Genomic DNA, 27,783 nt, shown 5'->3' on the forward strand with positions numbered 1-27,783 from the left:
CAAGGGCTGCCTTGATCTCAAGCGGGACTCCTAACACCGCAACGAACAGTATATCTGTCTGTCTGTGGTATACTGCCCCCGTGTGGCCAAGGAGGGCACATCAGAAGGCGCAATAGGAGCAGGGTTCAAATGAATTGTCATCATTTATGTCCCTCCCAGATTCGCTCGGAGGGCCGCATCCTGAAGACGGACCAGGGCCTCCTGATCCGCTCCCTGCAGCCGTCGGACAGCGCCGTCTACCAGTGCACGTCCACGGAGAAGAACTTCAAGCACACGCTGGTCAAGCTGCAGCTGGTGGTGCTCTCCAGCCGCACCGTCAACAACGTCCTGGTGGAGACGGGCGCGCCGTCCCTGGCCCTGGCCCCGTTGCAGTCCAGCGCCTGGACGCCGAGCGCCGGCCAGTACAAAGACCTGCTGACCATCCTGAGCCAACCGGAGATGGGCCTGATCAACCAGTACTGCCAGGACTACTGGCAGCTGGGGGACGGCGGCGGTGGCGGCGGCGGCGGCGGCCTGGGGGACGGCAAAGCCAAGAGTCTAAAGGAGCTGAAGGAGCAGAAGAAGCCGCGCAACCGCCGGCATCGCGACGACGAGACGAGCCCCGCCGAGACATGAGGAGCCGGAAACAACCAGCCGCGAGCACCTCCCTAAACGCTACACTATCCCGCTGATGTTCAGGAGTGACTCATAACGGACGCAATACAGCAGAAAAGACAAAAACTCTTGGATGAAACACAATATTTATTGTAGGTTGTAAAAAGTCATTCTTTGTACCCATCTAGGAAAAAACATGTTTTTTTTTGTGAATAGGAAGCTGTTGTTATTATTCTAATGTTCTGGTTAGTGTTGCTGACGATGTGTATCCTGTTGAGGATTAGGTCTTTTTTTTTTTTTTTTTATGTTTGGTGTTTTGGGAGCATCCACGCAAACGGACGAGGACTGAAAGCGGAACTTGGACAAGAACGCTCCTCTCGAAAGCTGTTAAAAGACGGCACAGAAAAAGCATTTTTCAGGACCACGCAAACGCCCGCTGACTTCATGTTCCAGCGCCCGCCCTAATTCTTAATATTACATTCTTACTTAACACACCCCGCACCACAGGATAATCACTTACGGTAATGTTTTGGAAGCATCTAACAATCGGGGCTTTGCTGAGTTTGACCGGAAAAGGGGGAGGAAAAAATGCTTCAATTCTGTCTGATTATCGCTATGTTTGTAGCCCGCTTCAGTTAATCTTTCCATCTAAATGCATCTTCAACAACATGCGATCATTGTACTGGGGGAGAAACTGTCTTTCAATCTTGTCTCCAAAATGCAGACTCCAGTAGGCAGCTATTCTTGAGTGAGTCATTTACAAGAACAGCGGGGGGGCAAAGCAAAGGACTTTCTGTCGCCAAACACGGACAAAAGTATTGGGAGATGTCTCTTAAAGGGGACATTATGGATTTTTTTTTTTTTCTTATTTTCTTTTTTTTAGTTGAGGCGGGACCGTCGTAAACTGAGGACCCTCTTTGAGCAATGGAAACACGCCCTCAAAACAGGCAATGTTGGGGAATGGTATTTCCACTATACCTCTTTGATTCTTTGGGGATTTTTTTTTTAACACCTTAGTTCCCTCTGAGATATTTGGGACAATTCTAACCTTCCAATTTTGTGGAGTCTATAGAAGATTGACGTGGTCCACAAAATATTGGCGGGGGGGGGGTCCCGACATTTTTGTCTGTGGTATATGCGATGTGGTCATGAAAGTGGGGGGGGGGGTACACTTTGATATGGATTTGATATGACACACACACAAGCACACATGCTCACACACTAATACATGCACTCTCCAACGAGCACACAATTAGATACGCACGCGGTGACACACCACACACATACACACAAGCGTACACACGCTCGCACACAGTGACACACACACAGACACTTAACACACACGCAAGCACTCACCAAACACAGCTGATCGAACATTTTCTGGGGCACTTTTGGGCGCACACAAAGCGGGGGGCACATGCCCCCCCGGTCCCCCCAGGTTCTGCCCGCCTCTGACGCACACACATGCACACATAGACAAGCGCACACAGACGGGAGCCCACCAAACACACACACATCCGGTCATGAAAGGGGGAGATTGCAGTTTGATGTGGCTTATTTTCATTTTATAAATTCAATTTTGCATTCCTGCCGCTTTTCACGCTGATAACGAGAGTCATGATTCATTCATCTTTGACTCATTCATATACAGTACCATTAATGGGGGGGGGGGTCATAGAAAAGGTACAACCATACGCAGTTTTGGCAGGGTGTCTTTTGGTGGTGCATGGCATGTACAGTGTGTGTATACAGTGTCTCTGTTCCCGTGAATGTCGGTAAATGTCTTTCTCATTGTGGGAATATAGAAATAATATCAAAGGGGAGAAAAAAAAAAAAAAAAGAATATGGGCTCCGATTTTTTTAAGAGAGTGTTGCAGTCCAGATTGTACTTATATTTGAAATTTTATTTTCTGTGTTTTGCAGACTTCCCTTGGGGTCATTGTTGCAAAGTAATGACTGATAGGATGCGCACTTGTTATAATGACTCGTAAAAAAAAAAAAAAAAAATATTAAATCTTCCCCATCAATGTTGCTGACTAATAAATAAAAGCTCTATATTTTATAATAACAAATGCGCTCTTGTGTTTGCCATTTGGTGGGGTTGGAAATTAGGTTTTGGGTTTCAAATTAGGATGTAAAGGTTTGGGTTTCAAGACAAATTTATGGTTGAAATTAGGATTTTGAGCCTGGGTTAGGGTTTCAAACTACAGTTTGGGCTCCAATTTAAGGTTTCAAAACTAGGGTTAAGATTTCTGAATAGAGTTTCAAGGCGTGATTATGATGTGAAACTAGGGTTTGTGCCGCAAATTCGGGTTTCAAGAGGAAGGCATGGTTTCAAGGCAGGATTAGGGTTTGAAGCAAAAGTTAGGGTTTTAAAATTTGGGTTTCCTGCCAGGGTTAGAGATTTGAATTATGGTCTGAAGCCTGGGTTATTGTTTCAAGAATTAAAGAGGTTTCATGATAAAATACAAAACAACAAAGATGAATTTTGTGCGAGTAAGAAAGTGAGGTGGTCTCTCACACACACACACACACACACACACACACACAATTGCAGCCGTCCATAATTGAAAGTGAGTAGATTAGGATACTTAACCAGCCTCAGATTAAGGTCAATGACATTTGTGGGGTGAACCCACAAAGCTCTTTAGACACTTCACACCTCCCATACAAACATACTCCACGTGTTAATAATGTTTATTAATAATAGTTATTTATTCAGATGACCACCATTTAGGGTTTGAAGTAGAGGTTAGGGTTACAAATTAGGGTTTCAAGTCTGGGTTAGGGTTACAAGTGAGATTTTGAAGCCAGGATTGGGGTTTTGAATGATGGTTTTAAAACCAGGGTTAGGGTTTCAAGTAAGGGTTGTAAATTAGGGTTTCGAGTAGGTTTTAGTTTTCCAATCAGGGGTTGAAGTCAGGGTTGAGGTTTTGAAAATGGGTTGGGGTTTTGAATTAGGGTTTTAAGTAAAGGTTAGGGTTTCCAATCATGGTTTCGAGTTTCAAGTTACGGTTTTAAAGTCAGGGCTTCAAGTTAGGGTGCCAAATTAAGGCATTAAGCAAAGGTTATGGTTTTAAAATTAAGTTTGGAAGCCAGTGTTAGGTTTTCAAATTGGCCTTTCGAGTCCGGGTTTGGGTTTTAAACAGTGGATGGGGTTCCAAATTAGGGCATCAAGCAAAGGTTAGGGTTTCAAATTTGGATCTCAGGCCTGGCTTAGGGCTTCAAATTAGAGTTTCAAGACATTGTTTAGGGTTTGATGGTAGTGTTAGGGTTTCAAATTGGATTTTGAAGCAAAGATTAGCGTTTCAAGCCAAGGTTAGGGCCAGGGTTCGGCTTTCAAGGCGGAGCCGGGATTCGAACCCTGCACTTCAGCCCACGCTTAGCGCTCCCCCACCGTGCCGCCCACGTACGGAGTCGTCATGCAAGCGAACGTGAGCGGCCTCATCGTAGATAAGCGCTTGAGCCGATGCTGATCTTCCGCTGAGCGCAGCAAAGTCCACTCAAGGCTCTCCATCTGGCTCACCTATGAACCCTCACCCCCCAACCCTAACCCTCAAACACTCCTGTCCTTGCCCCCCATTGGTCGGCCTCCCCGTCAGGTGGGCCGAGAGGACGCCGGCAACCTTCTCCTAAGTCGGGAGGAAAAATACTCCCCAATTTGCTTATCGGCGTGGAGTCAGACCAGAGGGCCGATCTGCTTCCGGCTTGTTCTCCTGCGCACGTTTGGCTTTGGCAGAGGGGCCCGAGCCGGGACCAGCAGCATGGGGGCGGGAGCCAGTGCCGAAGAGAAGCGCTCCAGGGAGCTGGAGAAGAAGCTGAAGGAGGACGCCGACAAGGACGCCAGGACCGTCAAGCTGCTGCTGCTAGGTAAAGTCCGCCAGCGCGCGGCTCGGACGTACCGGAGGAACCCACGGTGCCGCTGGGGCCGCTTTGCAGTATTTGCTGCGTATTTATTTACATGATGAAGAGTGATTTCATTTCATTTCCACGAATGAACCGTATACTGTCGGGCGCCTCACTGTGAGACAAGTAGAACCATCGGATTTTTCTCAGCCAATCAACGGACAGCTAATGATGACAAACGTAATTGCAGGGGAATCTATGATCATGTCATTTCATATATCATATCATATTATGGAAAACTATATCGTGTACAATAATTTTCTGGCAGTAACATTTTGGATTTCCAAGTATTTCAATGAGGGGGGAAATGAAAAGTTGCATTGTATTGTTAATCACAGAAAGAAACAATGGAAATAATGAAACAAAAAAATCTTATAATGTACTACAGTAGTGTTCCATATCAGTGTTTCAATTAAAAAAAACAAATGAAAATTGCACGCGTTGTAATATTAATACAAGATTCAATACAATTTGAATTTGAATGTTTGAATTTTAGTTTTTAGAAAATGTATTATAAAGGTCAATAATTTTCTGTCTGGAACTTTTTGTAAATATTCAAATTTAATGTTGTATTGTTAATTATAAAATTAATGAATACAAATTTTAAATTAGAAAGTTGGAAGAAAAAAATGAATAATTTGCTGGCCTTAAAATCTTACAAATTCCAAATTGAAAAAAAGTTTAATTCTCGTTCATTTAAAATAATCTATATCTTGGTGTTTGAGTTGTAATTGTTTAAAAAATATTAAGTTCATGTTTCAATTTTCCTTTTATTTATTTCTTTCCCCAATAAAGCATTTTGGTCATTATTTTCTCATCAACTAATTCAGCTCAATTGTATTTTGTCTGATCAAGTGAATAAAATAAAAAACACACAAAATACATGTATTTGTTTATTTTTTTTACTAAATGAAATACTTTAACTCCTTAGCCGTGACGTGATAGCAAGGTTCTACGGCCTGATAAATTAAATGAAATTCAAATGATTAAGAATACATACTGTAACATGGAAGTCTTCCATTGTACGACGGTCAGTGTGATCGTCACGGCGATGTAGGTCAGGGACAAGAGGAGGAGTTTTGTCCTGACATCAGCTTTGGAGCCGATTAGATGTGTCATAAGAAGCATTAGGAGCCATCGGCATCCTCCATATGAATACCATCATTATCATCATTATTCGCGAGTAATATATTAATATTACATTTGTCATATCTTTTTTTCCAGTAATGATGCCTATCTTGTGTCATGTAGGTGCTGGCGAATCAGGAAAAAGCACAATTGTCAAACAGATGAAGTAAGATTTTTTTTTTTTTAAGTTTTCCACATGGTCGAAATATAAAGGCATAAGACACTTCATTAGGTACACCCAGTCATGTGATCCAAGGGAATGATTGGTTGAATTTTTGCTCTGTATCACAGTGGGAGGTGTTTCTAATGTTTTGGTTATTCAAAATGTATTTTTTCAAAAGTTATATTGCTACACTATGAACGTTGGCAGAGCATGGCCTGAAAGTTTGAGGATCATTTCAAGGATTCAACATCAAAAGGGGCCTGGAAAGAAAATTAATTAAAAAATTAATAAATCAGCTCCCGACACCAGTTTCACTGATCAACACAAAATTCGGGAGACATGTCTACTGTAAGAGGACCCACAAAAAAATTCTCAAGAACCCATGGCTGAAATTGAACAGGAAGTCAACCATTTTAGTTTGAAGCACGCATTTTCGCACGCTTCCAACAAATTTGGGCTAATTGTGAAGGTGTACCTAACGAGGACACTGGTGAATTGTTCATCGGGCCACAGATCCAAAGTCTCTTTTTCTTTCATCTGCAGAATTATCCACCAAGATGGCTACTCTCTTGAAGAGTGCCTGGAGTTCATCTCTATCATCTACAGCAACACCCTGCAGTCCATCATGGCCATCGTGAAAGCCATGACCACGTTCAGCATCAACTACGGCCACCCTGATCAGCAGGTGGTAGAACAATAGACCGTACCAACGCCACGGGCATGTTCCATTGCGTTAAGCCGGTTGTTTTGGTTTGGTTTTATTGAAGGACGACGCCAGGAAGCTGATGCATCTGGCAGATACCATCGAGGAGGGCACCATGCCCAAGGAACTGTCTGACATCATCCTGCGCCTGTGGAAGGACTCGGGCATCCAGGTTAGCTTCGACCGGGCCTCCGAGTACCAGCTCAACGACTCGGCAGGATAGTAAGTATGCCCAGCTCCAAAACTAAGCTTAAAGTTGTAAAAACAGCCAATGAGCTCCTTCCCTGATGTCTCTCTCTTAGCTACCTGAACGACCTGGAGCGTCTGATCCAACCGGGTTACGTGCCCACTGAGCAGGATGTCCTGCGATCCAGAGTGAAAACCACCGGCATCATCGAGACCCAGTTCTCCTTCAAGGATCTCAATTTCAGGTGAGAGGGAAGAACACTCGAGAGTGTCAAAAGCATCGACATCATGAACTAGCACCTTCTTCCAAAACTTTGCTCAGGGCTAGAATCTTCTCTGGGACTAAAATATTTTCTTGGGAATAGAAACTTCTCTTGAGATTAGAACCTTCTCTGCGGACAAGAACCTTCTCTCAAGACTAGATCCTTCTCCCAGGACTCGAACATTTCTGGGGACTAAAACCTTCTCTAAAAACTAGGACCTTCTATCAGGACTAAAACCTTCTCTATTGAATAGCACCTTCTCTCAAGAGTATAACCTTCTGTTGGGACTAAAACCTCTCAAGACTAGAAGCTTCTCCCAGGACTATAACCTTTTCCGTGACTAGTACCTTCTCGCAGGACAAGAATGTTCTCTTAGTACGAGAACCTTCTCAAGACTAGAACCTTCCCTGGGGCCTAGGACCTTGACTTGAGTCTTCTCTGGGCCACTTCCAAAACGGCAAAGAACGATCATATGGCAGCAGTGTAATGTATATGTCTACAGTCACAAGTACTGTTTTCCTGATCTCTGTTTCTGGGCCTACTCGCAGGATGTTTGACGTAGGCGGCCAGAGGTCGGAGAGGAAGAAATGGATCCACTGCTTCGAAGGGGTCACGTGCATCATTTTCATCGCCGCTTTGAGCGCCTACGACATGGTGCTGGTGGAGGATGATGAAGTGGTGAGAGGCTTGGACATTGCTTGGATAAGGATATTGGATTCCTAAAAAGCGGGATACACACACTATTTTTAACATCTTAATCGATTATTGACATGGGAGAGACTCCGCACAAAATGGGGGGGGGGGGGGGGGGGGGGGGGGGGGGGGGGGGGGGGGGGGGGGAGTGTTTTCGTACCGCTCTTGCAGCATCTGTTGTAAGCGAGATGACCAACACAGCAGAGATTTAACAATATCTCCACTAAGAATCGAATCTCTTGTCCAAAATCCATGAGTAAATCAGTCTGAAAGATAAGTTTGCCATCGTAAATATTGAACAGGTTTAACATTTACGATTGCCAGAGATCTGATAGTAGTGCCTTTGATGAAAGAAGGGCGGGGGGAATGCTCAAATTCGGTCCGATTATCGGTACGTGTGTACCCAGCAAGATGTACATTTACAATTTGGTGAGAGTTTGGGGACTTTTTTGTCCATAGGTGTGAATGTGAGCGTGAATCATTGTTGTGTCTACACCGTATGTGTCCTGCGATTGATTGATAATCACTCCAGGGTGTGCTCCACTTCTCTTGCCAAAGTCTTCTTGCTTAAGCTTCAACTCACCCGTGAGGCTAATTATGAAGAAACGGATGGATAGAACCAAATGTTTAAAGACGTTAACTAGAATAGCGCTCTGCAGCTCAGGGGCCTCCGCCAAGGCAATCTATTTTCTCCACAGAACCGAATGCACGAGAGCCTGCACCTGTTCAACAGCATCTGCAACCATCGCTACTTCGCCACCACCTCCATCGTCCTTTTCTTGAACAAGAAGGACGTGTTCGTGGAGAAGATCAAGAAGGCTCATCTCAGCATGTGCTTTCCCGACTATGATGGTGAGACCTTTGTAACGAAGTACAAATACTTAAAAAAAACTATAGGGACCTCGCAGCGGTCGCTGCTCAGGCCCTAATTACAGTACTGATCTTGCTTTTTCAGGTGTCTGTAGTTTTTGCACAAGTATCTACTATTAACCAAGTACAGGGTGTGAGTACATGTGACAACCTGCACTCAAAAGTGTTCTTCGGTGTTGTCTCCTTGAGGTCCCAACACCTACGAGGACGCTGGTAACTACATCAAGGTGCAGTTCCTGGATCTGAACATGCGCCGAGACATCAAGGAGATCTACTCGCACATGACCTGTGCCACCGACACGGAGAACGTCAAGTTTGTGTTTGACGCCGTCACCGACATCATCATCAAAGAAAATCTGAAAGACTGTGGCCTCTTCTGAAGGACCTTCACACACGTGAGTCCAATTAGGCCGGGTTTCAAACAAAGGTTGGGGTTTCAAATGGTGATTTGAAGACAATGTTATGTTTTCAAATTAGGTTTTGAAGCAAAGTATAGTGTTGGAACCTCAGGTTAGAATTTCTAAGTAGGTTAGGGTTTGTTTCAAATTTGAGTTTCACAGCAAGATTAGGGATTCAAATTAAGGGTTTGAATTCAAAATCCAGATTTCAAGTAAAGACTTCAAGTTTTGGGTTAAGATTTCTGATGAGTTTGAAGCCAAAGTCAGGGTTTCAAATTTGAGTTTTAAGTCTGGGTTAGGGCTTCAATTTATAGTTTCAAGCCAAAATCAAGATTTCAAACCGGGCCGGGGTTTCAAATTAGGGGTTCAATCCTAGGCTATGGCTTCAAATGAGGGTTGAAAGCCAAAAGCAGGGTTTCAAGTTAGGTTTTCAGATTTTACAGCCCATTTTTCTCCTCTAATTTCAAATGTTGTCTTTTTTTTTTTGTTTTTTTTTTTGCAGGATCATGTAATAATCCTCTCTGTGTAACACGACATCTACTGAGGACAACAAAGTGTCCCCTCAAAACATGTGTAACAAGTCGTAGCTTTGACTCCTGTCGACAGAACAGAGACTAAAACCCAGCAGAATTCCCTCCAATTGAGGTTTGGATTTTTTTTATTTTAGTGGAGCTAACTTGTCCTGGGAGGCTATGCAAAGTATAGCAAAGATTTTTCAATCAGAAACTTCTCTCTCAGAGATGCACATACTGTATGCACTTGAACCTCTGTTAGACTAATAATGGCTTTGTATGACAATGGCGCAGATTTTTCTTTTAGGTGTAATAACGATTTCAAAGTGAAGATCTGCAACATGGACGAGTGCTAAACAGGCCCGTTCCGACATCATCACCGTGTAAAGCTCGACTCCACTATTAAAGCTTCTGTAGAGAACAGACTATGTGTCCTTTATTTATTTTTTATTTTTTTATGAGAAAGAGAAAAAAGAAATAAAGACAGCAAATGTGGAATTGCTGTTTATTCTTCTTTTTCTGACCGTTGAATGGCCTTTTGTGGGGGGCGGAGGGACCATCAGGCAAGCACAGGCAATTGCCCAGGGCCCCAAGATTTTCGGAGGCCCTCAAAGGTCTAATAAAAACTGATTCATAATGTTCTCTTCGATTCAAAGCAATTATTATTGTTTTAGTCTTCATTCAAAAGGTCATCTATCATGACCATTTCAAGGGCTCCCCCTCCCTTCTCCTGCAATGGACTATTCCATGTTCTTACTGCACATGTGCAGATTTGATTGAGGAAAACACATGCTGGCGCGTTGTGTGGAAAATGAAGAGGCGAGAGGAAAATAAAGGTTTTATCAAAACTACCAAATGTCTTAACCTTTTTTAGTGACGTGCGTAAACCGACGACAAGAGCCGGATGCTCTTGCCGGTTGTAGTAGCGCTGCTGTCGATGTCAACTGAGGAGGATGCAGTAGACATGATGTGGAGGGTGACACGAGTGACACTTTTCATCACAAAAATGTGAGTGTTAAAGCAGTCAAAATGGTTCATTATATTAAATGTCCATTAATGCTCTTATCAATTTCAGTAAAAGTGCTGGTATCATTCACTTGTTAGATAATAATCTTAAAGAAGGATTTTAAGAACTTCACCTTGCTGATTAAACGGGAATTTTTTCTTATTTAATTAATGACAAGCAATAAAACATCATTTCAAACCAGGGTTTGAAGCCAAAGTCACAGTTTCAAGTTAGGGTTTCAAATTAGGCTTCCAAGATGGGTTTAGGGTTTCAATGTAAGTTTTTAAACCTAGATTAGGGTTTGAAGACAGAGTACGGTTTCAAATTAGGTTTCAAGACAAGATTAGTGTTTCAAGTTAGGGTTTGAACCCAAAGTCAGGGTTTCAAATTGAGGTAGCCAGGGGTAGAGTTTTAAATTAGGGTTTGGAGTTTGGGTTAGGGCTTTGAATTGGAATTTGAAGCAAAAGTCTGCCTTTCAAATTAGGGTTTTAATTTAGGATATCAAGCCTGGGTTAGGGCTTCAAATTGGGGTTTGAAGCCAAGGGTAGGGTTTCAACGTTATGGGTTTCAAGGGTGAGTTAGGGTTTTAAAGTAGGGTTTTAATCCAAGGGGAGGGAGTCAAAATATGGTTTAAAGCCAAAGTCAGGGATTCAAATTAGTGTTTCAAGCCTGGATTATGGTTTCAAATTAAGGTTTGAAGCCTACAAACCGAGGGTTTCAAGTCTAAATTAGGGTGTCAAATTAGGGTTTGAAGCCAAAATCTGCATTTCAGGTTTGGGTTTCAAATTAGGGTTTCAAGTCTGGGTTAGGGATTCAAATCATCTCTGTGTATATACAATTGTAAAACCCAAAAATAACAGATGCACAATCAACGGTGTTCCGGTTCCTCTGCAGCAAGTTTAATCAGCAAATTAAAAACAAATGTGCCACATAAAAAATAATAATACCTTATGGCATTACAGGCAATAACTATTTTACCTTGTGAGATTGTTCTTGGTTTTTTTCCCCCCTCTTTAAACCCTGAGACAATTATAGCAGGTGTGAAGCAATCACAACAGCTCAATCCACTCCTCATAAATCAGAAAAAAAGCAGATTAAGAAAATGTTCACGTAAAAATATATGGCTTGAATTAGTAGTTGTAAACATCTGTACACGGACTCCTGCGGATTAACACAAAAACGACTGAAGGCACTTTAAAAACAGTGGTCAAAAATGTAGTATGTGTTAACATTTGATTCTGTAAATGATTACACCCAAGACATGAAAAAGCAAGAATCGATGACGTAAGCGGGCACAATTTAAAACGGGAGCACAGCCCTTGTGGTAAAGTACAAACAGGCACTGAACGTTTCATGATGTGATAGAAGAGGTTTTTTTGGGTTTTTTTTTTTTTTTTTTTAAATACATCCTCATGCACAAAGACACGTGCACACACATACACTCTCTTAACACTTCAAATTGGCTCACAGATCTCCACCAGTGAAAAATTGGAAGTTGCGGTCCAGCGGAAACCTCTCGGTTCAAGTTATAGTCATATTGCGCCCGAGAGAACGGGACTCAGAGCAACCCGACCATTTGATCGATCTGCCTCATGTAGACGCTCTTCAGTGGCAGAGTGTAGCGCCGCGCCTCGGGGATCCGGATGCACTGCGAGGGAGGGGGGCCAAGACGTGATTAGGGCTGGGGTTATGGAATATTTTTTTATTTACAATCGATTATTCTAGCAGTTACCACGTCGATTATTCGAGTAATTGGATGAAAATTGATTTTACATTATTAAACCAATACCACTTTTTTTTAAAAAAAATTAAAAAAAATCAATGTAAATGCTAAATATGCTATTTTAATAGAAATAGAATTTAATCAATAATAATTAAACATTATTATAATTATTAATATCATTGCAACCAATGAAAAATAAAACATTTTTTCTCATTATTATTAAAATGAAAAACAATTTGCCACTGAAAAAGTTTTTAAATGCTACCTGTACCATTATTTTTGTTGTTTTAATAATAGTAATAATAAGGTGATGATGATTGTTATTAAAATAAAACAAAATAAGCTTTTCAACTGCTACTACCATTATTTTATTTTTTAATAAATGTTCCAAAATCAATATTTTGGAGCATCAATATTATTCAATATTATTATTGTTAACTATTACTAACTACTACTACTACTACTATAACTTTAACCATCCATTTGTATTTCATCCATTGTGTTATGAACTGATATTCACCGTCTGGAATCAAAATGTGGCAATGCTTGAGATTTACCATATTAAAAAACAACAAAACCCAACGCTGCGATTCTTACGTTGCTGCTGTTCCGGGACGGCTGCTCGATTGTTTCCGTCTGAGGCTGCACGTCGTCTTCGCGCGGACACTTGCCGCCCCGTCGTTTCTCCCGAAAGCGCTTGTCGACGGGCATCACGTGACCCTCTGTGGTGAAGATGTACTTGTTACCCAATTTGTGAAGCGGGTTGTCCTCGTCAAACAGCTGCAATTTGGAGGGGGGGGGGAAAACATTAAATCTGGTTTTAAGTTGTGTAATTGTCTCCTACAGTGCATACCAAGTAAAGGTATTTGCAGGTTTCGCTGAGGAAGAAACTCTCCATGCGATCTTCTTTGGATTTGTGCACAACGTGATGGAGGGTGGCGTAGCCGCATCTGCAAATCATACAGATCACATCAACACAAAGACAATAAAAGAGCAGGGAATAACGGGACCGCACGCACCTGACTTTGGTATTTTTTTCAAGGCTCTGAAGAATATCCATTCCAACGTGCAAGTAGAAAGGATTTTTGGTCGCCTGCAAAAGCAAACGAAATAATTATATTAACAATAAATACAATTCATTGATCATTTTACACTTGAGACTATGTGAGTCCCAGGATGCACGGAAACAATGAGTCCCAACCCGGGAACACGAGTCCCCGCAACTTATTATCACGGAATACAGATACAGTAATCCTCCGCTATATCACGATTCTTGCTCGTTGGTGTTAGTGGGATGGCCGCGTTGATCTGGCTTGAATCCATTGGAACTAATTCCATTGATGCCGCTCCATTTTCTATAACTGCGGCTACCAGCTCGCCGTCACAAAACTTCAGTCTTCACTACAATATTTCTGATTAGTTTAGAGACCACAATGATGAAAACCATCGTTTGTCTGCTTTCAAGTCACGGAAATGTTTTTTTTTCCTTCTTTAATGACTGGACACCTGCACGTACCCGCTGTTGTTTTTTGCCGCACCATTCAGAAATTAGGGCTCATATGCAACCAAATTACTCGTATTCTATAGTATTGTCTCGTCAAAAAAATAAATAAATAAATAAATTCATACGCCGGATTTGCAGCACCATGCCAGAATACTAAGCCATAGCTCTGCATCAGCAGACGCAGATTGATCGTACTTTATGCTAATTTTGCTGCATCTCAGACGCGGGACGCACATCAAACGAGATCCCTGGAATTGGAAATTGGAAATTGAAATTTGAAAGAAGCTCAAGCACTAAAATATGTCTCTGGCCAGGATGTTTTTTTTAACAAATAATGGTAAATGATAAATGATGTTCATTTTGAATATTTGATGAATCTGTAGTGTTTTTTGTATATATATATATTATATTTACATATATAGAAATATCACTGTCGTCAGGCCGAAACCTCCTATATCCAAATATGGTCAATTTCATATTTTTCACTAATCCATAGTATTGGTGAGTCCCTACGTGCGTTTGTTATTTTTACAAATCATGGACCAACGCGAAGTGTTGAAAATGGCTTCCTGCTCTTTTTGACGATGAAATGTTAACGGCTCATCATAACATACAGTCGATGCTATTTTGTCACTTTCCTGAAAAGATGCGAGGTTTCCGCCCGATGCCCACGATACAGTATGTTTTATTTAAAATAAATTCTAAATTTTAATGTGAATGTGTTGTAATCAGCACTTTTTTTTTTTTAATATTTCAAAATATTTTTATATTAGAATATTTACAAATATGTTTTCAACAAATAATGGTAGTAAGTAAAAGTCATATATTACTTTTAATTTGCAATTATTTCGATATACTGTATGTCAGGTAAGTGACTGCGGGTTACCTGGTAGAGTAGATAGGTGGACTCCACCAGCTCAGGTCTGAGGGGGTAAAAGAGGACATCGGGAGCCCGCCGCTGCCAGTTGTACCTCTCTGGCAAAGCCCCGAAGCGTTTCCAGATGGCGTAGTAGAAAGCGTGGAGGCAAATGGCATTTTCCACATCACCATTTAGCACCTAAAACAAACAGTACAGCCCAAATTGTATTTCTTAAGAGTTTTGGCCCCCCAAAAAATACGATTTTGCAGTGCTTTTGTGTGTACACACGCTGACCTGCAGCCCGGGAAAGAAGGCCTGCAGGGAGTCTATCCACGTGTTCATGATCTCACCGCTCATCATGTTCACATTGACGTAGATGGGCGGGTCGCCTTCTCCTTCGTTGCACGACTCTCGCCTACGGGAATGTCAAGAATAGGCTTGTAATGCAGCTAACCAGGCAAGCGACAAGACCAGAGAGTTTCACTCGTGTTGTCAACGGGGGTCCCTCACCCTCGCCTCAGGTGGTTCTGGATGCTCTCGTAAGCAGCTTGGAACATGGCGTAGTCCTCCTTCTCGCCGAATAGGATGTACGACTTGAGCAGATACTCGTAGAAGGAGTCCATGCCGGCGCCCAGACCGCTCTGCTTGCCCACCCAGTGGCCCGTTTGGATGTTGACAATGTTGCCTGATCACGCAAATGAATCACAACGCGACAAGTATGTGTGTGGAGCTCCAATATCTCAGGCCACAGACCACATGATCATCCCTCCTACGGACAATTTCAGTCATTGCGTTTGCTGACGCATTGTCAAACAGAGCAAGCCATTTTCAAAACTTTAGATTGGTCAGTAATTTGTAAAATTAACACACCCAGTTAGGGACTGACCAATAGTATCGATTTGGGAAAAAATATGAAATTGTGCAAATTTGGACATAGGAGGATGTAAAACGGCTGCACTGATTTGGAAATATTGTCATGGAAAATGTGGAATACTGAAAAATATGGGAATTTTTTAATGTGGGAAAAAAAATACTTGTCTTGAAATGCCACTAATGAGCTGAACATGTTTAAGTTGTAATGGTTGGAATCGGTTAACTACGGAGAGAGATGAAAGGATTAGTTAAATTTGGAAAAGAAAATATTCATTTCAGTGGGATTATTTTCATGAGAAATGTGGAACTTCAAGAAAAGTGGAAACCTTTGAACTGTTGCTGGGCGAAATGCTTCAAAAAATGATTTATGAACACTGTTGTATACCTAGCAGACCAGTTTCGCTGTTCCTCAGCTTCCAAAGGGCTCGGACAGCTTGTCGGGCCACGGATTCAAACGTGGAGTCTCCGGTCAAGCGGCTCAGAATTCCAAACTCCACCAGCAGAGATCCAGCTCCCGCGGTACACGTCTCGTTAATGCTGCCGGACGGGACTCCGGTTTTTAGATTCACCTGCAATCCGAAAAAAGAAAATTAATATGAGCAATGAGGAAGAGTGGATGTGAGGGCCGAGGTGTGTCCAACTCGCCCGAGGGTAGGGGATGCCCGTGCTGGTGTTCTCGAAGGCCGGCAGCAGGCGCACGGCCAGGTCGTGAGCCAAGTGCAGCAGCTGGTTATCGTAGCCCTCAAAGCTCACCCTGCCGAACGGATGCTTGGGGTCCGTGAGCAGAATGTGAGCCGAGATGAGGCTACCTAATATCCTTCACCAAACGAGACAAATAACAATCATTAAGAGAGATATATTGTGTGGGTTTTTTTCACATTTTAAAAGAATTCTCAGTCAGTCTGGGCAATAATGGCTTTAAAATACAATCTCAGATATTTTCACAAAAATCAGATTTTTTTTTTCCCCTCTTTGGTTATAGAAAAATCAAATGTCAATGGCATTATTCAAAACAAGTTATTTTCCTCCCTTTCAAAAAGTTGCTTTATTTCTTCTGATACCAAACAAGCTTAGAAATTGTTTCTTGCCCAGCAAGTGTCCCCCCCGCCCGCCCCCCAGTATTACATTTCATCAACTTCCACATAAATAACGTTTTTTTTTCCCCCACACAGAATATAAAAAAGTGCTTCTTTTTCCTTTCCACGGCTCGAAAGCACATACCTCGGGTCGGACGTTTCGAACATGTCGATAAATCACTGCTTTTGCAACATAAAATTGGTGATTGACTTCGTGATTGCCTTTCCAGTCATAAGCAAATGTGAAAATGATTTCACGCATTGCCCGTTTCTTAGTCACTTATCACTTTTTTCAAAAACAGTCGCTAGAGGGCTCAGACATTTTGCCAAATTAGCAACACTGACTCTGCGCTTTGGTAAGCTACAGAAGTTGTTTTCTGCTTGCAGCCAGTATGTTCGTGCAAGCAGTGCACATCAGCAAGGACACGTTTGAACTACAGAAGTCGCTAAAAAGTGTGATTAAAAAATAATCATCATCATCATCCTGAGCAATCAACTCGAATCAATCGATAAAATCAGCACTTTATACGCCACACTGTGCGCATGTGGCACATGGACACATCCTGAAAAAACAAATATCATCCCCTAAAAAAAAAAAAAAATTTTTGACAACTTCAGCGAGCAATAAACATTTTCTTTGAAAAATTTTATCAAATACAGATAATACTACCTAATATTTTGAGCATATAGATAGCAGCAAATCGATGGTGTGCATTATACATACAGTATGTAAAAGGGTTTTCCTGACTTTTGGGGTCAATTTTGTGGGTGTACTGAGCGAATTATACACGAGAAATTGCAGTATATACACTTGCACCTGAGGGATTCATGAAACAAAATGTGTATTATTTTGCCTGTAGTTTTGCAGCGTGTACCTGATGTTGGCCTCAAAAACCTGCACCGTCGAGTCCTTGTCAAAAGACACGGTGTCGATAACTAGCTCGACGGCCCGCCGGAACTCGGAGACATTTCCGAGCACCTGAGGGGAGGAACTCCGAATGAGATCTTTGGCTGCGTGGCATCATTCAAATTTCAAATAAAAAACAAACAAACAAAAAACACACACAAGAAACTACTTCCTGGACTGCTTACTGAGAGAACAAAATGACTTACCAGTAAGGTGTCTAAGGCGTCAATGAGCGTTAGCGAGTAGTCTCCCAAAACGTCGTTGATGTTGATGTTGGAGCTGAAATCCAAGGCAAAATAAGCATAAACAATCATTAACAAAGCATGTATGCATTTGATAATTGATCTTTTTCTTCTTGATGATTTTCAACATCACAAGTTGTCCTCGTTAGAGTCGCGAGTGAGCTGGAGACTATATGCCAGGTGACTTTGGGAGAGAAAGAGTTGTAATTTAACATGCATGTTTTTGGAACGTGCGAGGAAGTTCGAAATCCGACAATCATTCAGGCACACAATTAACTAGTTTACACGCCTCTTGCACGCTGACGTCTCATCATCTGTTTAGTTCTCAGAGTTGTGTGTAACGCAAATATATACACACAAATACAGAGAGCACAGTGTACACGCTTCTTGTTTGTTGAATGTGTTGTGTTTTATTCTTGTTTTCCAAAAACATTTTAAAAATGAGTTGGTCAATTATGTTATGCTAGAACTCGCTAGAACTCGTAGTGTTGCTGATCCAAATATGAGCTGTCACGACAGCAGTAATACCGAAAGAAGTGGCTATTTCTGGTATGTGCAATAAGTGAGGATATTCTGGGTGGTTAACTCACCCCCCCCCCATGTGTTGATGTTTCATATCAAAATTACCAGTATAATGTATGTGTATGCTACACCACGAACACTGAATATTTTGGAGCATCATCTGACACTTAAAATGATATGCAGCCATGTCCCAATAAGATTCCCATAAATTGTTTTTTGTGCAACTCAAGAGGTGTTTTTTTTTTTTTTAATTCAAAATATTCTTTGCTGTTACGATATTCTTATTTGTTGAGCTAGGTCCGCCGCTGACAGGTTAGGAACTTCGTCAGCTTGTTACTAGAGGTGCAACAATTAATGGACAGCTAATCGATTATCAAATTAACCACCAACTATTTGGATATTTGATTCATTGTTTTGAGCGCTTGTTTAACTTAAAACTGTCCAAATCCTCAGAATTTCAGCCTCTGAACAGTAAGCATTCAAGGATTTCTGTAGTCCTCCATGAAAGCAGAACGCTTACCTTTGTGTTTAATCAAAACAACACATTTGCAAATTTGCTTTTACTCTTTTTGTCTTATTTTTTTACGTTACAGACCAAACCAGTAACTCAATCATAATCAATTCGTGCGTGTACATTTCCTGCAGTCAATTTGAAATGTGTTTGTTTTTTTATATATATAAAGTGACGGAAATAACATTTGTTTATGTAATTCTTTGATTAATCTGAAGGGGGGAAAAATTATCCAATAATCTTTAGTTGCAGCCCTCGTTGAGTCATAATGTGCAGGGCTCTTAATTATTCCCGTATTTGATTTGAAATGCAAATGATATAGACGTTACGCGTTATGTTCCAGCCCAAAATGACCTCTGGGAATTTTGTGGCCGACTCACGGGTTCTGTACGTCCGGACCCCTCCCCTCGCAGTCAATTGGGTTGAGCTCGTCTTTGGGGAAAGCATATTTCATGTAGTTGTCATAACCAAAGTAGAACATTTCTCTGGCCTTCTCCTTCATGGCGGCTTTCAACGTGCCCGGGAAGGAGCTGTATCTGCGGACGTAGTCGTCCTTGTTGCCGTCGAAGAAGCTCAGGTAGGACCTCTTCGGGGACTCCGCCGCCACCTTGGCACACATCCCGGTGGTCTCCTCATGTTTGTAGCCGCTTATCCGCTGGGACCACGAGTCGCCGCCTTTCCTCTCCCCGGTCGAGGGCTCCTTGGCACCGCCGCCGTAGTGGCTGGTGCCCAAGCTAACATACGCGGTGAGTCCCAAGGCGAGCCACAAACTGACAGACAGTCTCAGCACGACGACACCGACTACAAGCGACCGCCATTGCATCTTTGCTCCGGCTCGCTGTTAAAACGCATAATTTGGGTGCGTACACCTGCGCGGAGAAAACGAAAGTGATATTTTGGGCTCGATTTCTTAAGCCGCAAGTTTGGTGCCTGCTGTGTCCTCGTCCACACGCTTCCTGTCAACAAACCAGCCCCTCCCAAGATCCGGGCCAGTGATTGGAGTTCTCACTGTGACGTTAAACTATTCCGTCCAATGATTTGTCAGAAAAGCTGTCCATCAAATAAACTGTGTTTAGACACTGCCGACGTGTTCAACATGCGAGCCAATAGGAAACAGCCAAATGCGTGACAGCTGTGAAACACGCTGCTTTCATTTACATCCGGGATTCCGGCACTTGGGGGTCTGCAAAATAATTTGCAATAAATTTTAACTTTGAATATTTTTTTTTAAAGTGCATACCTACATTTGGGGACCTGTGGCCAATTAGACGTAATAAGCTAATTACTCCTTCCCACCTTACCTTTGGGCCAATTAAAACGTTATGTGATTGCAATAAATCACATCAATCTGACATCCTTACATGAGTCAGTCACGTCATTGCTTTTCTTTTAATAAAATGCCTATTATTACAGAAAGAAAGGTGTGGGGGGTTTTCAGCAACAAAGGACGTACAATAAACGGTTCCATTTTTTTTCAAGCGAATAAAGGTGTCTTTTCCAGAATAATAGACGTATTATTAAGAGAATAAATTTGAATTTTTATTGAACTGTTCTTCCCTGGTTAAAAGTTTATTTTAACATTATTGTAATATCTGTTGGCGGCACGGTGGCCGACTGGTTAGAGCGTCAACCTCACAGTTCTGAGGTGCGGGTTTCAATCCCCAGCCCCGCCATGTTCTCCCCGTACCTGCGTGGGTTTTCTCCGGGCACTCCGGTTTTCTCCGGGCACTCCGGTTTCCTCCCACATCCCCCCAAAAAAGCCATGCATTAATTGGAGACTCTAAATTGCCCGTAGGTGTGACTGTGAGTGCGACTGGTTGTTTGTTTGTATGTGCCCTGCGATTGGCTGGCAACCAGTTCCTCCTGCCCGATAACAGCTGGGATAGGCTCCAGCACGCCCGCGAACCTAGTGAGGAGAAGTGGCTCAGAAAATGGATGGATGGATGGATGGATGGATGGATGTAATATCTGTTACTCTTGCGTCGGGGCCGGTAAGGGCGGGGCCTGGTGATTGGTGGTTGTGACGTCAGCAAATAATGAAAGCACCACATCAAACTCATTTCCTGCCAGCCTTTCCCAGTAGTGATGGGGACGGCGGTTATTTTGAGTGTACTGAATTCGTTCAAAATAGTTCACCGAATCGTTCAGTTCTTTTTACTCGTCGTACTCGTACATCGCTCCTTAGCGGATCACAAATGAAAAAGTTCCACGAACGAATCACTCTTCAGTTCCTCAGTACACCAGTTCACTGAACGAATCACTCAATTCACTGAAGTCCCCCCCCCCTCTCTCGCTTGCACGGCGCTGCCTGACGCTGGCTGCTCATTGGTCATTCGTCGAAGTGAGTGACAACGCTGGCGGATAGAACGCTTCAGCAGTTCCGTTTCCGCTCCCAGCCGACTTGCTTGCCAGACGGCAGCGGGTGGCGGCCAAGATAAAAGAACGAATCATTTCAGAAACTGATTCGGTTCAGTTCGTTCACTAAAAAGATTCGTTCTTCTGAACGAAACAACACTACTTCCCAGTTAACATGGATATTTGACTTCTAAAGTCGTCAATGGCAGTGAATGTTTTAAGCTTCAACGTTGGCTCCGTTGTCGCCGATGGCAGCTTTTGTATGAATGCACATTTTGTTATCGCAGTGCATTAGCGGCTGCGTCATCCTTGACCAAATGAGGATATTGCATAATAATATTGTGACTTTTTCTTGGGAAAACAACTTTGTTGTCATAGAATACGTTTTTCTTGAGAAAAATACCACTTTATTCATAACTTTTTTTCTCTACAAAATATAAATTTGTCATCATCACGTGACTTTTTTCTCAATTTTGTTTTTAGTAAGTATATTATATATGGCAAAAAAATTAGTCCAATATTTTAGATCGCTGCTGGTGGCTAATAATTATTTGGATTTACATGATTTATTAAACCGCAGGAATCACTGGCAGGCCATTCCGAAGTAGCCATTTTGAATCAGATGTAAAAAAAAAAAATTAAAAAAAAACATTATTTACAATTAACCAATTACACAAAATGTTATATTAATATGTAAATTTGTTTAACTAAAGATTTAATGGGATAAATAGATTTTTTTTAAAACAATTTTTGTGAGCCAATTTTAGGGGGGAGAAGGACATATAAATGTATGCAACAAATATTACACATCTCTTGAAAATGTAACTGCTTGGTGGGCCTGACTAAAGAATAGAGTTGGGTGTCTGTGGCTCCGGGGCCATACTTTACCCCCCACCTCCTTCCCTCAAGTTAGCCCTAGCATGATCTAACAAGAAAGAAAAAACACAATGTAGTGCATATATTAGAAAGCAAGCCTTTAATCGAATACATTGAAGTGATTGGTGTCTTTTTTTCCCCCGTAGGCACACATCTCGCATGCCGTGTTGCTTCAGTTGAGACGTTTGCGCAAGGCACTTTAAATTCCGCCACACTCACAGCACGAAAGATTGCTGGGAGCCTTACTTTTTACAAAACAGAGCACAGTATACACAACACAACCCTGCAGCAGAGTTCCTTTTTTTGATCATTCGGACTTTAAATAGAATCACATATGCATACGCGCAATTGCTGTTAAAAATCAAACAAGCTGGATACTATTTTTACAGATCTGCTTGACTACATAATTATCGAAAATAATGTACATGGAGGGAAAAAGAGATTAGCAAAAAAAAAATTAAAAAGGCTGCTTTACCATTTCAACCAAAACATTATCATAAGCCACATCATCCAAGTGTACAGGACAAATAATGCCAATTACATGTCATTCATTTGGTTTCAGGATTACATTTTGGGGTAGTGCATTCCCAGAGAGTTTGTGGGTAAGTGGTACAAATGGGAAAAAAAAAAAAAAAAAAAAAAGCAGAACAGTGCATCTGGTGAGTTCAGGGCACGTCTGACGTGGCATGACGGTTACATGGCAAACAGCTGGTGTCAACATCTTTCCCCTCATCGTTTTCAGCTCCTCCTGGACTTTGAGTGCTGAATGAGCCACTGAAGGGTGATATCTGGAACATGCACAGAAAACAAACATTCCGAATGATAGCAGTCATTCGAAAGACGCAACTTCTTTTCTCAACTCACCAATGTTGTCTTTTTCTTTGCAAGAAACGGAGTAGCAGCATATCTCCCTGTCCTGAATGGCTGACAGATTCCTAAAAAAGGAAAAGAGTTGGTTTTGAACAAACACGAAAATATGTACAGTGCTTAAAAAACATACTAGACCAGATCGTTATTGTCATCTGAAAGAAAATTGGGACGTTTCTTGATGAAGATGTCAAATTATAGTTATTGACTTGAATTGCTCAACATAAACATAAGTTTTGCTGGTTGAACGTTATCCCACCATCCATTTTTTATATCGCTTGTCATCATCACAGTGTGCTGGAACCTATCCCTCCCGACCTATAGCGAGAGAAGCGGGGTCAACCCTGAACTTATCGGCAATCAATCACAGGGCACAGCCATCCATTTTCTATAGCGGTTGACCTCATTAGGGTCAGCGGGTGAGCTGGAGCCTATGCCAGTCGACTTTGGGCAAAGAGTGAGAGAGAGAGAAATGTTGAGCGATTGCAAAATCATTTTTTTCCAGCACAAGCCCCTTTTCACAGTAACTTGAACAATAGCTGAACAAACTATTATCCTTGACTTCTGATCTCTAAATTAGTTATCCATCAATTTGTGTATATGTGATAATATGTTGAACCAATTAAATATTTATATGGTTTCATAGTCATAATGGCCCTATGAGGGAAACCATAATGACAATGTGGCCTGTGACAAATGATATCTTATTATGTGATATAAGGTGAGCTGGACTGTAAGCCAGCCGTTTTTGGCGAGAGAAGTGGGGTCCGCCCTGGGTAAGGCACATTTAGACCAACAACCATTCACACTCACATTCACGCATATGGACAATTTAGTCTTAAATGAACCTAACTTGCATGTTTTGGGGATGTGGGAGGAAGCTGGAATACCCGAAGAAAACCCCCCACAACACATGGATTCGAACCCGGAACCTCTAACTATGATGCAGACACTCTAACCCCACGTAGTTACGGGCTAAGCAGAACTTTGCCATAAACCGCCGAGCCCTCTGAAGTGTTGCCTTACATTTTCTCAATGAGCTGTTTTTCATCTAAAGCGGTGGGCAGGTCTCTTTTGTTCCCCAGCACCAAAACCTATCGAGACAAGACGAGTGAGACTTAGTGGAGCAGGTTGCCACAGATTTTTAGTATGTGGTGCCGGTGTGGAAAGAGATACTCACGGGGATCCCTTGCAACTGAGATTTGTCTAATAGATTGTGAAGCTCGTTCCTCGACGCCTCCACCTTATCTCGGTCTGCTGCATCCACCATGTATCTGAAAGTGAGCACCACGGAGCAGTATGGTTCATTGCAGCTTTTGAAACCCTCACCGGGTTTGCGTTTCCAAGGCAACGGGTCTTGTTTGTATCACTGTATCGCATTATATTTGCGACTAGCTCGACATAACAGTGTGACAGTCAAAGCATCTAACAGAGATGCCAAGATTGGAGGATAATAAAAAACATTCCTCTAAAAATCACCAGTGTGTGTATGAAACCTGCGCAGGATAAATTCTAAATTCTATTAATTAAATTAATTGAAGTTATTATTATACATTTATTTGCCTTCTTTTGCAACACTCATTACATTTGTACAATGCTATATGAAATTAAAGAAATTTAAGGGAAAAAATCTTCAGAATTTATTATTTTGCCTACTTGCAAAGGGCTAATATTGGCCAATTAATCGGTCACTCGTATGACAGTTACAACTGTTAAAATTTACTGAAAATTGACTGTACAGTTAATAAAGGTTTTATGATAGAATTTCACCCTGAAGAGATTTTTTATTTATATTTTTTTTATCCATCCAATGGGACAAATTTCTTCCAAATATAATTCTAGGCCCACCATGTAGGTATCGGTACCACATCAGAAGGCTCCCATAAAGCGGTACTATTTTAATCACGGGGTAACCTCCTTAAGTCGTACTTACACAATGGCGTTGACACCCCGACAGTAGCGCTCCCACATGCTCCGAAACCGCGGCTGCCCTCCAATGTCCCAGATCTGCAGAGAAAATGTGCCGCCACTTCCTCTTTGTAGAAACAACACAAAAATTGAATTCTCAAAAAAAAAAAAAGCCGGATGCTGGAAACACCGACCTTAATTGTGACGTTTCCTTTAGTGACTTTCCTCATGTTGAATCCAACTGTGGGGATCATATCTTCGCTGAAATGGCCTGACTGAAAGGAGACACATGGATAGATTTGAGACTTTTGCTGACTGACTCTGGGTGAAATTAACAATAACTTCATCATCCATCCATCCATTTTCTATGGCATGTGTGCCATTACACTGGGGAGGGAAAGATACTTTACTTTTGGAACAACAAATGACTCTAATTTGTTCCTGCTAAATTTACTAGTTTGTTGAAAGAAAAGAGGGTGACACCACACTTTGACTGGTCACCAGCCAATTGCAGGGCACGAATAGACAAACAACCACTCACACCTATGGACAATTTAGTCTTCAATAAATCATTTCTTTGGGCCTGCGTGTAAGCACGACATCTAGTGTCTACACAGACATACTGTATTACAACCGCACAAAAACAGCACATGACTACACGCAGTCACCTGACACAGATAAGTGGAAATGAATGCAGTAGTCTTATGACTAGAGGAAGTCCCACAACCATTTGCTGGGTGGAATAGAACCCCAACCCAACCAACCATTTTAAGGCTAAGGTATTTCACATGTATACAAAATGGGGCTCATCTTTATGTCTTTTTTTTTTTTTTTTTTTTTTTTTAAATATACAAGAGCGTGTGAAGTTGAATTTCACCTTGCGTGATTACATTGAGTATAATAAATCTAATTAAAATTGAACACCAGTAGCACCACATCAGATTAAAAACAGGCCATGACTGTTACAATGACTACTATTAAAAGGAAAAGATTGAGCCATCCCAGAGGTTGCAACAGAGGGAAGTGGACGCAACTCAACTTCAGTGACAAGGTTACTTGAGCATCTTGTAAAATATACATTAATACAGTGTTATTGCTTATTTTCTTGTGACAAATAACATTTTGTCTTGAAAATATACCATTTTATTTCTTGAAAATGAACAACTTTTTCGACAAAAATATATTATTTTTTTCTCGTAAAATTACAACTAATCTCGAAAAGACATTTTTCTTCAAAAGATCCAACTTTATTCTCATAAAATAAAAACTTCTTGAAAATATGACTTTAGTGTTGCAAAATAATTTTTTCCCCTTGAAAATATCCAACTTTTTTTCTCAAAAATATCCAACATTATTATCATTTAAAACAATTTCTCAAAAATTACTATACTCGTCAAATTCTGATTTAAATCTTGAAAATATAAACATTTTTCAAAAATATCTTACTTGATTCTAATGAAATTATGACTATATGTAAATATGTGACTTTATTATTGTAAAATGTTGATTTTAATCTTTGAAATACAACTTTATTCTCAAAAATATAAAATGTTTTCTCCAAAAGATGACTTAATTCTACAACTCTAATCTAGAAAACTAAAAATTTTAATCTTGAAAAGATGCATCTTTTTTTCTTGAAAATACACAAATATTCCCAAAAAACATACAATTGAACTCTCATAATATTATGACTTCTATGTAAAAATATACCAATTTTTTCTCAAAAATATAAAAAAGATTCTCAAAAATACGACTATTCTCATAATATTACAACGTTGGTCTCAAAAATATACTTTTTATTTTAAAAAATATACAACTTTATCAAAAATACACAACACTCATAAAATGAAAAGAATCTTGAAAATTACTTCTTTCTTGAAAATATACAACTTTCTCAAAAATATTTAAAAAGAATTCTACACTATCCAACTTTGTTCTTGTAAAATTAATTAATTAATAACATACAGTACGTATTACTGCCATTTGGTAATTAATATTACAATCTAAAAAAAACTTTTACCTCAAGTCGAGAATCTGTATCATTCTGCTCAACAACGTACAACTATTCTCAAATTAGTATTACACAATATTGCAACTTGAATATGAAAAATCTACTGTTTTTAAAAAATACACTGTATAACTTTTGGGGAATATATACACACAATAATTCTTCACAGAATTACGACTTTAACCTCGAAAATGTACATCTTTAAAACAGACTTCTTAAAAATATAACTTTTTTCTCCTAAAATAAATTCTTGAAATCGAATTGGTCAGAAATACAAATCTTTCATTACTCAAAAATATACATCCATACTCTCGTAATATGAATTTACCTTGGAAAAGACACTATTTCAAATATATATATATATTACTTTTAAGATACGTAAACACTATTTTTACTATACACACTGTGTGTGTAATTAAATGACAATTGTGTGTTTTTAAAGTAAAAGTGTGCCGTTTTCACATACTGGGTCATAAGCTCAAAGGCACACACTTTAGCGTGCTAGCCATTTTAACTCATTCAACTCCGAGCAAGCAATGTGACGTTTTTTTGTTTTTGTTTTTTAATTAAAGTTCACTTTTTTTTCGTGAGGGTAGAAGGCCAACAGGGTAACATGACATGATGTCTGACTCGCGGAAACGGAGAGTAAAGCGACGACTTCTTCCTCGTCTTCGTTGTCTCATCATTAGCGCTAATGCTATTAGCATTAGGCTATTTAGCCGTAGCTTGCAGGTGGAGACTTACGGCGATTACGTTGACGAACGTCGTTTTTCCAGAATACTGGAGGCCGACCAGGGTCAGCTCCATCTCCTCCTTCCAAAAGAGGGACTTGAACCAGTCTAAAAGCCGGTTTATTAGTGCCAGCATCTTGAGAAATCGGTGGTGGCTCGCCTCTTCCCTCCCTGTCAGATGTTTGGTTGGGCTTTTCCAGCGAGGGAGGGGGAGTGGGATGCAGCCAGGCCGTCATGTGATCACCAGTCTAGGGTAGAGAGGGAGAGGCAGCGCCGCTCAAGGCGGAGGGGGAGGCACCAGATCGAAACTCAGAACCAGTCTGCATTCCAAACGATTTTCCGTTGTAAAAAAAAACAAAAACAAAAAAAAACAACCCAAAAAAAAAAAACAATAAAATA

General features: G+C 41.0%; 4 protein-coding genes across 6 annotated transcripts in view; 2 read left to right on the forward strand and 2 right to left on the reverse strand.

Annotated features, from left to right (window-relative positions):
• sema3fa (sema domain, immunoglobulin domain (Ig), short basic domain, secreted, (semaphorin) 3Fa) overlaps positions 1-2,613 on the forward strand; it is a 60,138-nt gene extending 57,525 nt beyond the window's left edge. For all 3 annotated transcript variants that reach the window (XM_061687668.1, XM_061687669.1, XM_061687670.1), the window contains one exon: positions 160-2,613. In XM_061687668.1, the coding sequence (XP_061543652.1) occupies positions 160-615 (456 nt within the window). In that variant the 3' untranslated portion in view covers positions 616-2,613. The remainder of the gene's footprint in view (positions 1-159) is intronic.
• A 1,510-nt stretch (positions 2,614-4,123) lies between these two features.
• On the forward strand, positions 4,124-9,839 carry gnat1 (guanine nucleotide binding protein (G protein), alpha transducing activity polypeptide 1). The gene is made up of 9 exons (XM_061687298.1): positions 4,124-4,464; positions 5,752-5,794; positions 6,335-6,476; positions 6,559-6,716; positions 6,797-6,925; positions 7,492-7,621; positions 8,335-8,488; positions 8,696-8,901; positions 9,407-9,839. Exons 1-8 carry the CDS (start codon positions 4,359-4,361, stop codon positions 8,884-8,886), a joined length of 1,053 nt encoding a protein of 350 aa, XP_061543282.1. The 5' UTR covers positions 4,124-4,358; the 3' UTR covers positions 8,887-8,901; positions 9,407-9,839.
• Positions 9,840-11,299: 1,460 nt separating this feature from the next.
• On the reverse strand, positions 11,300-19,594 carry edem1 (ER degradation enhancer, mannosidase alpha-like 1). Its single transcript, XM_061687680.1, has 12 exons — positions 19,020-19,594; positions 17,571-17,643; positions 17,333-17,436; positions 16,027-16,198; positions 15,767-15,950; positions 15,019-15,193; positions 14,803-14,923; positions 14,536-14,706; positions 13,165-13,238; positions 12,999-13,095; positions 12,743-12,925; positions 11,300-12,070 (listed from the first exon to the last, which is right to left on the reverse strand). The coding sequence occupies exons 1-12, from the start codon at positions 19,460-19,462 to the stop codon at positions 11,981-11,983; spliced, it is 1,887 nt and encodes a 628-aa protein (XP_061543664.1). The 5' UTR covers positions 19,463-19,594; the 3' UTR covers positions 11,300-11,980.
• Positions 19,595-21,947: 2,353 nt separating this feature from the next.
• arl8ba (ADP-ribosylation factor-like 8Ba) lies at positions 21,948-27,607 on the reverse strand. The gene is made up of 7 exons (XM_061687469.1): positions 27,398-27,607; positions 24,840-24,920; positions 24,671-24,744; positions 23,918-24,011; positions 23,764-23,831; positions 22,735-22,805; positions 21,948-22,658 (listed from the first exon to the last, which is right to left on the reverse strand). The coding sequence occupies exons 1-7, from the start codon at positions 27,518-27,520 to the stop codon at positions 22,609-22,611; spliced, it is 561 nt and encodes a 186-aa protein (XP_061543453.1). The 5' UTR covers positions 27,521-27,607; the 3' UTR covers positions 21,948-22,608.
• Positions 27,608-27,783: the final 176 nt, after the last annotated feature.

This window comes from Phycodurus eques, chromosome 10, assembly GCF_024500275.1.
Source record: "Phycodurus eques isolate BA_2022a chromosome 10, UOR_Pequ_1.1, whole genome shotgun sequence".
In the NCBI taxonomy this organism is placed as follows: Eukaryota; Metazoa; Chordata; class Actinopteri; order Syngnathiformes; family Syngnathidae; genus Phycodurus; species Phycodurus eques.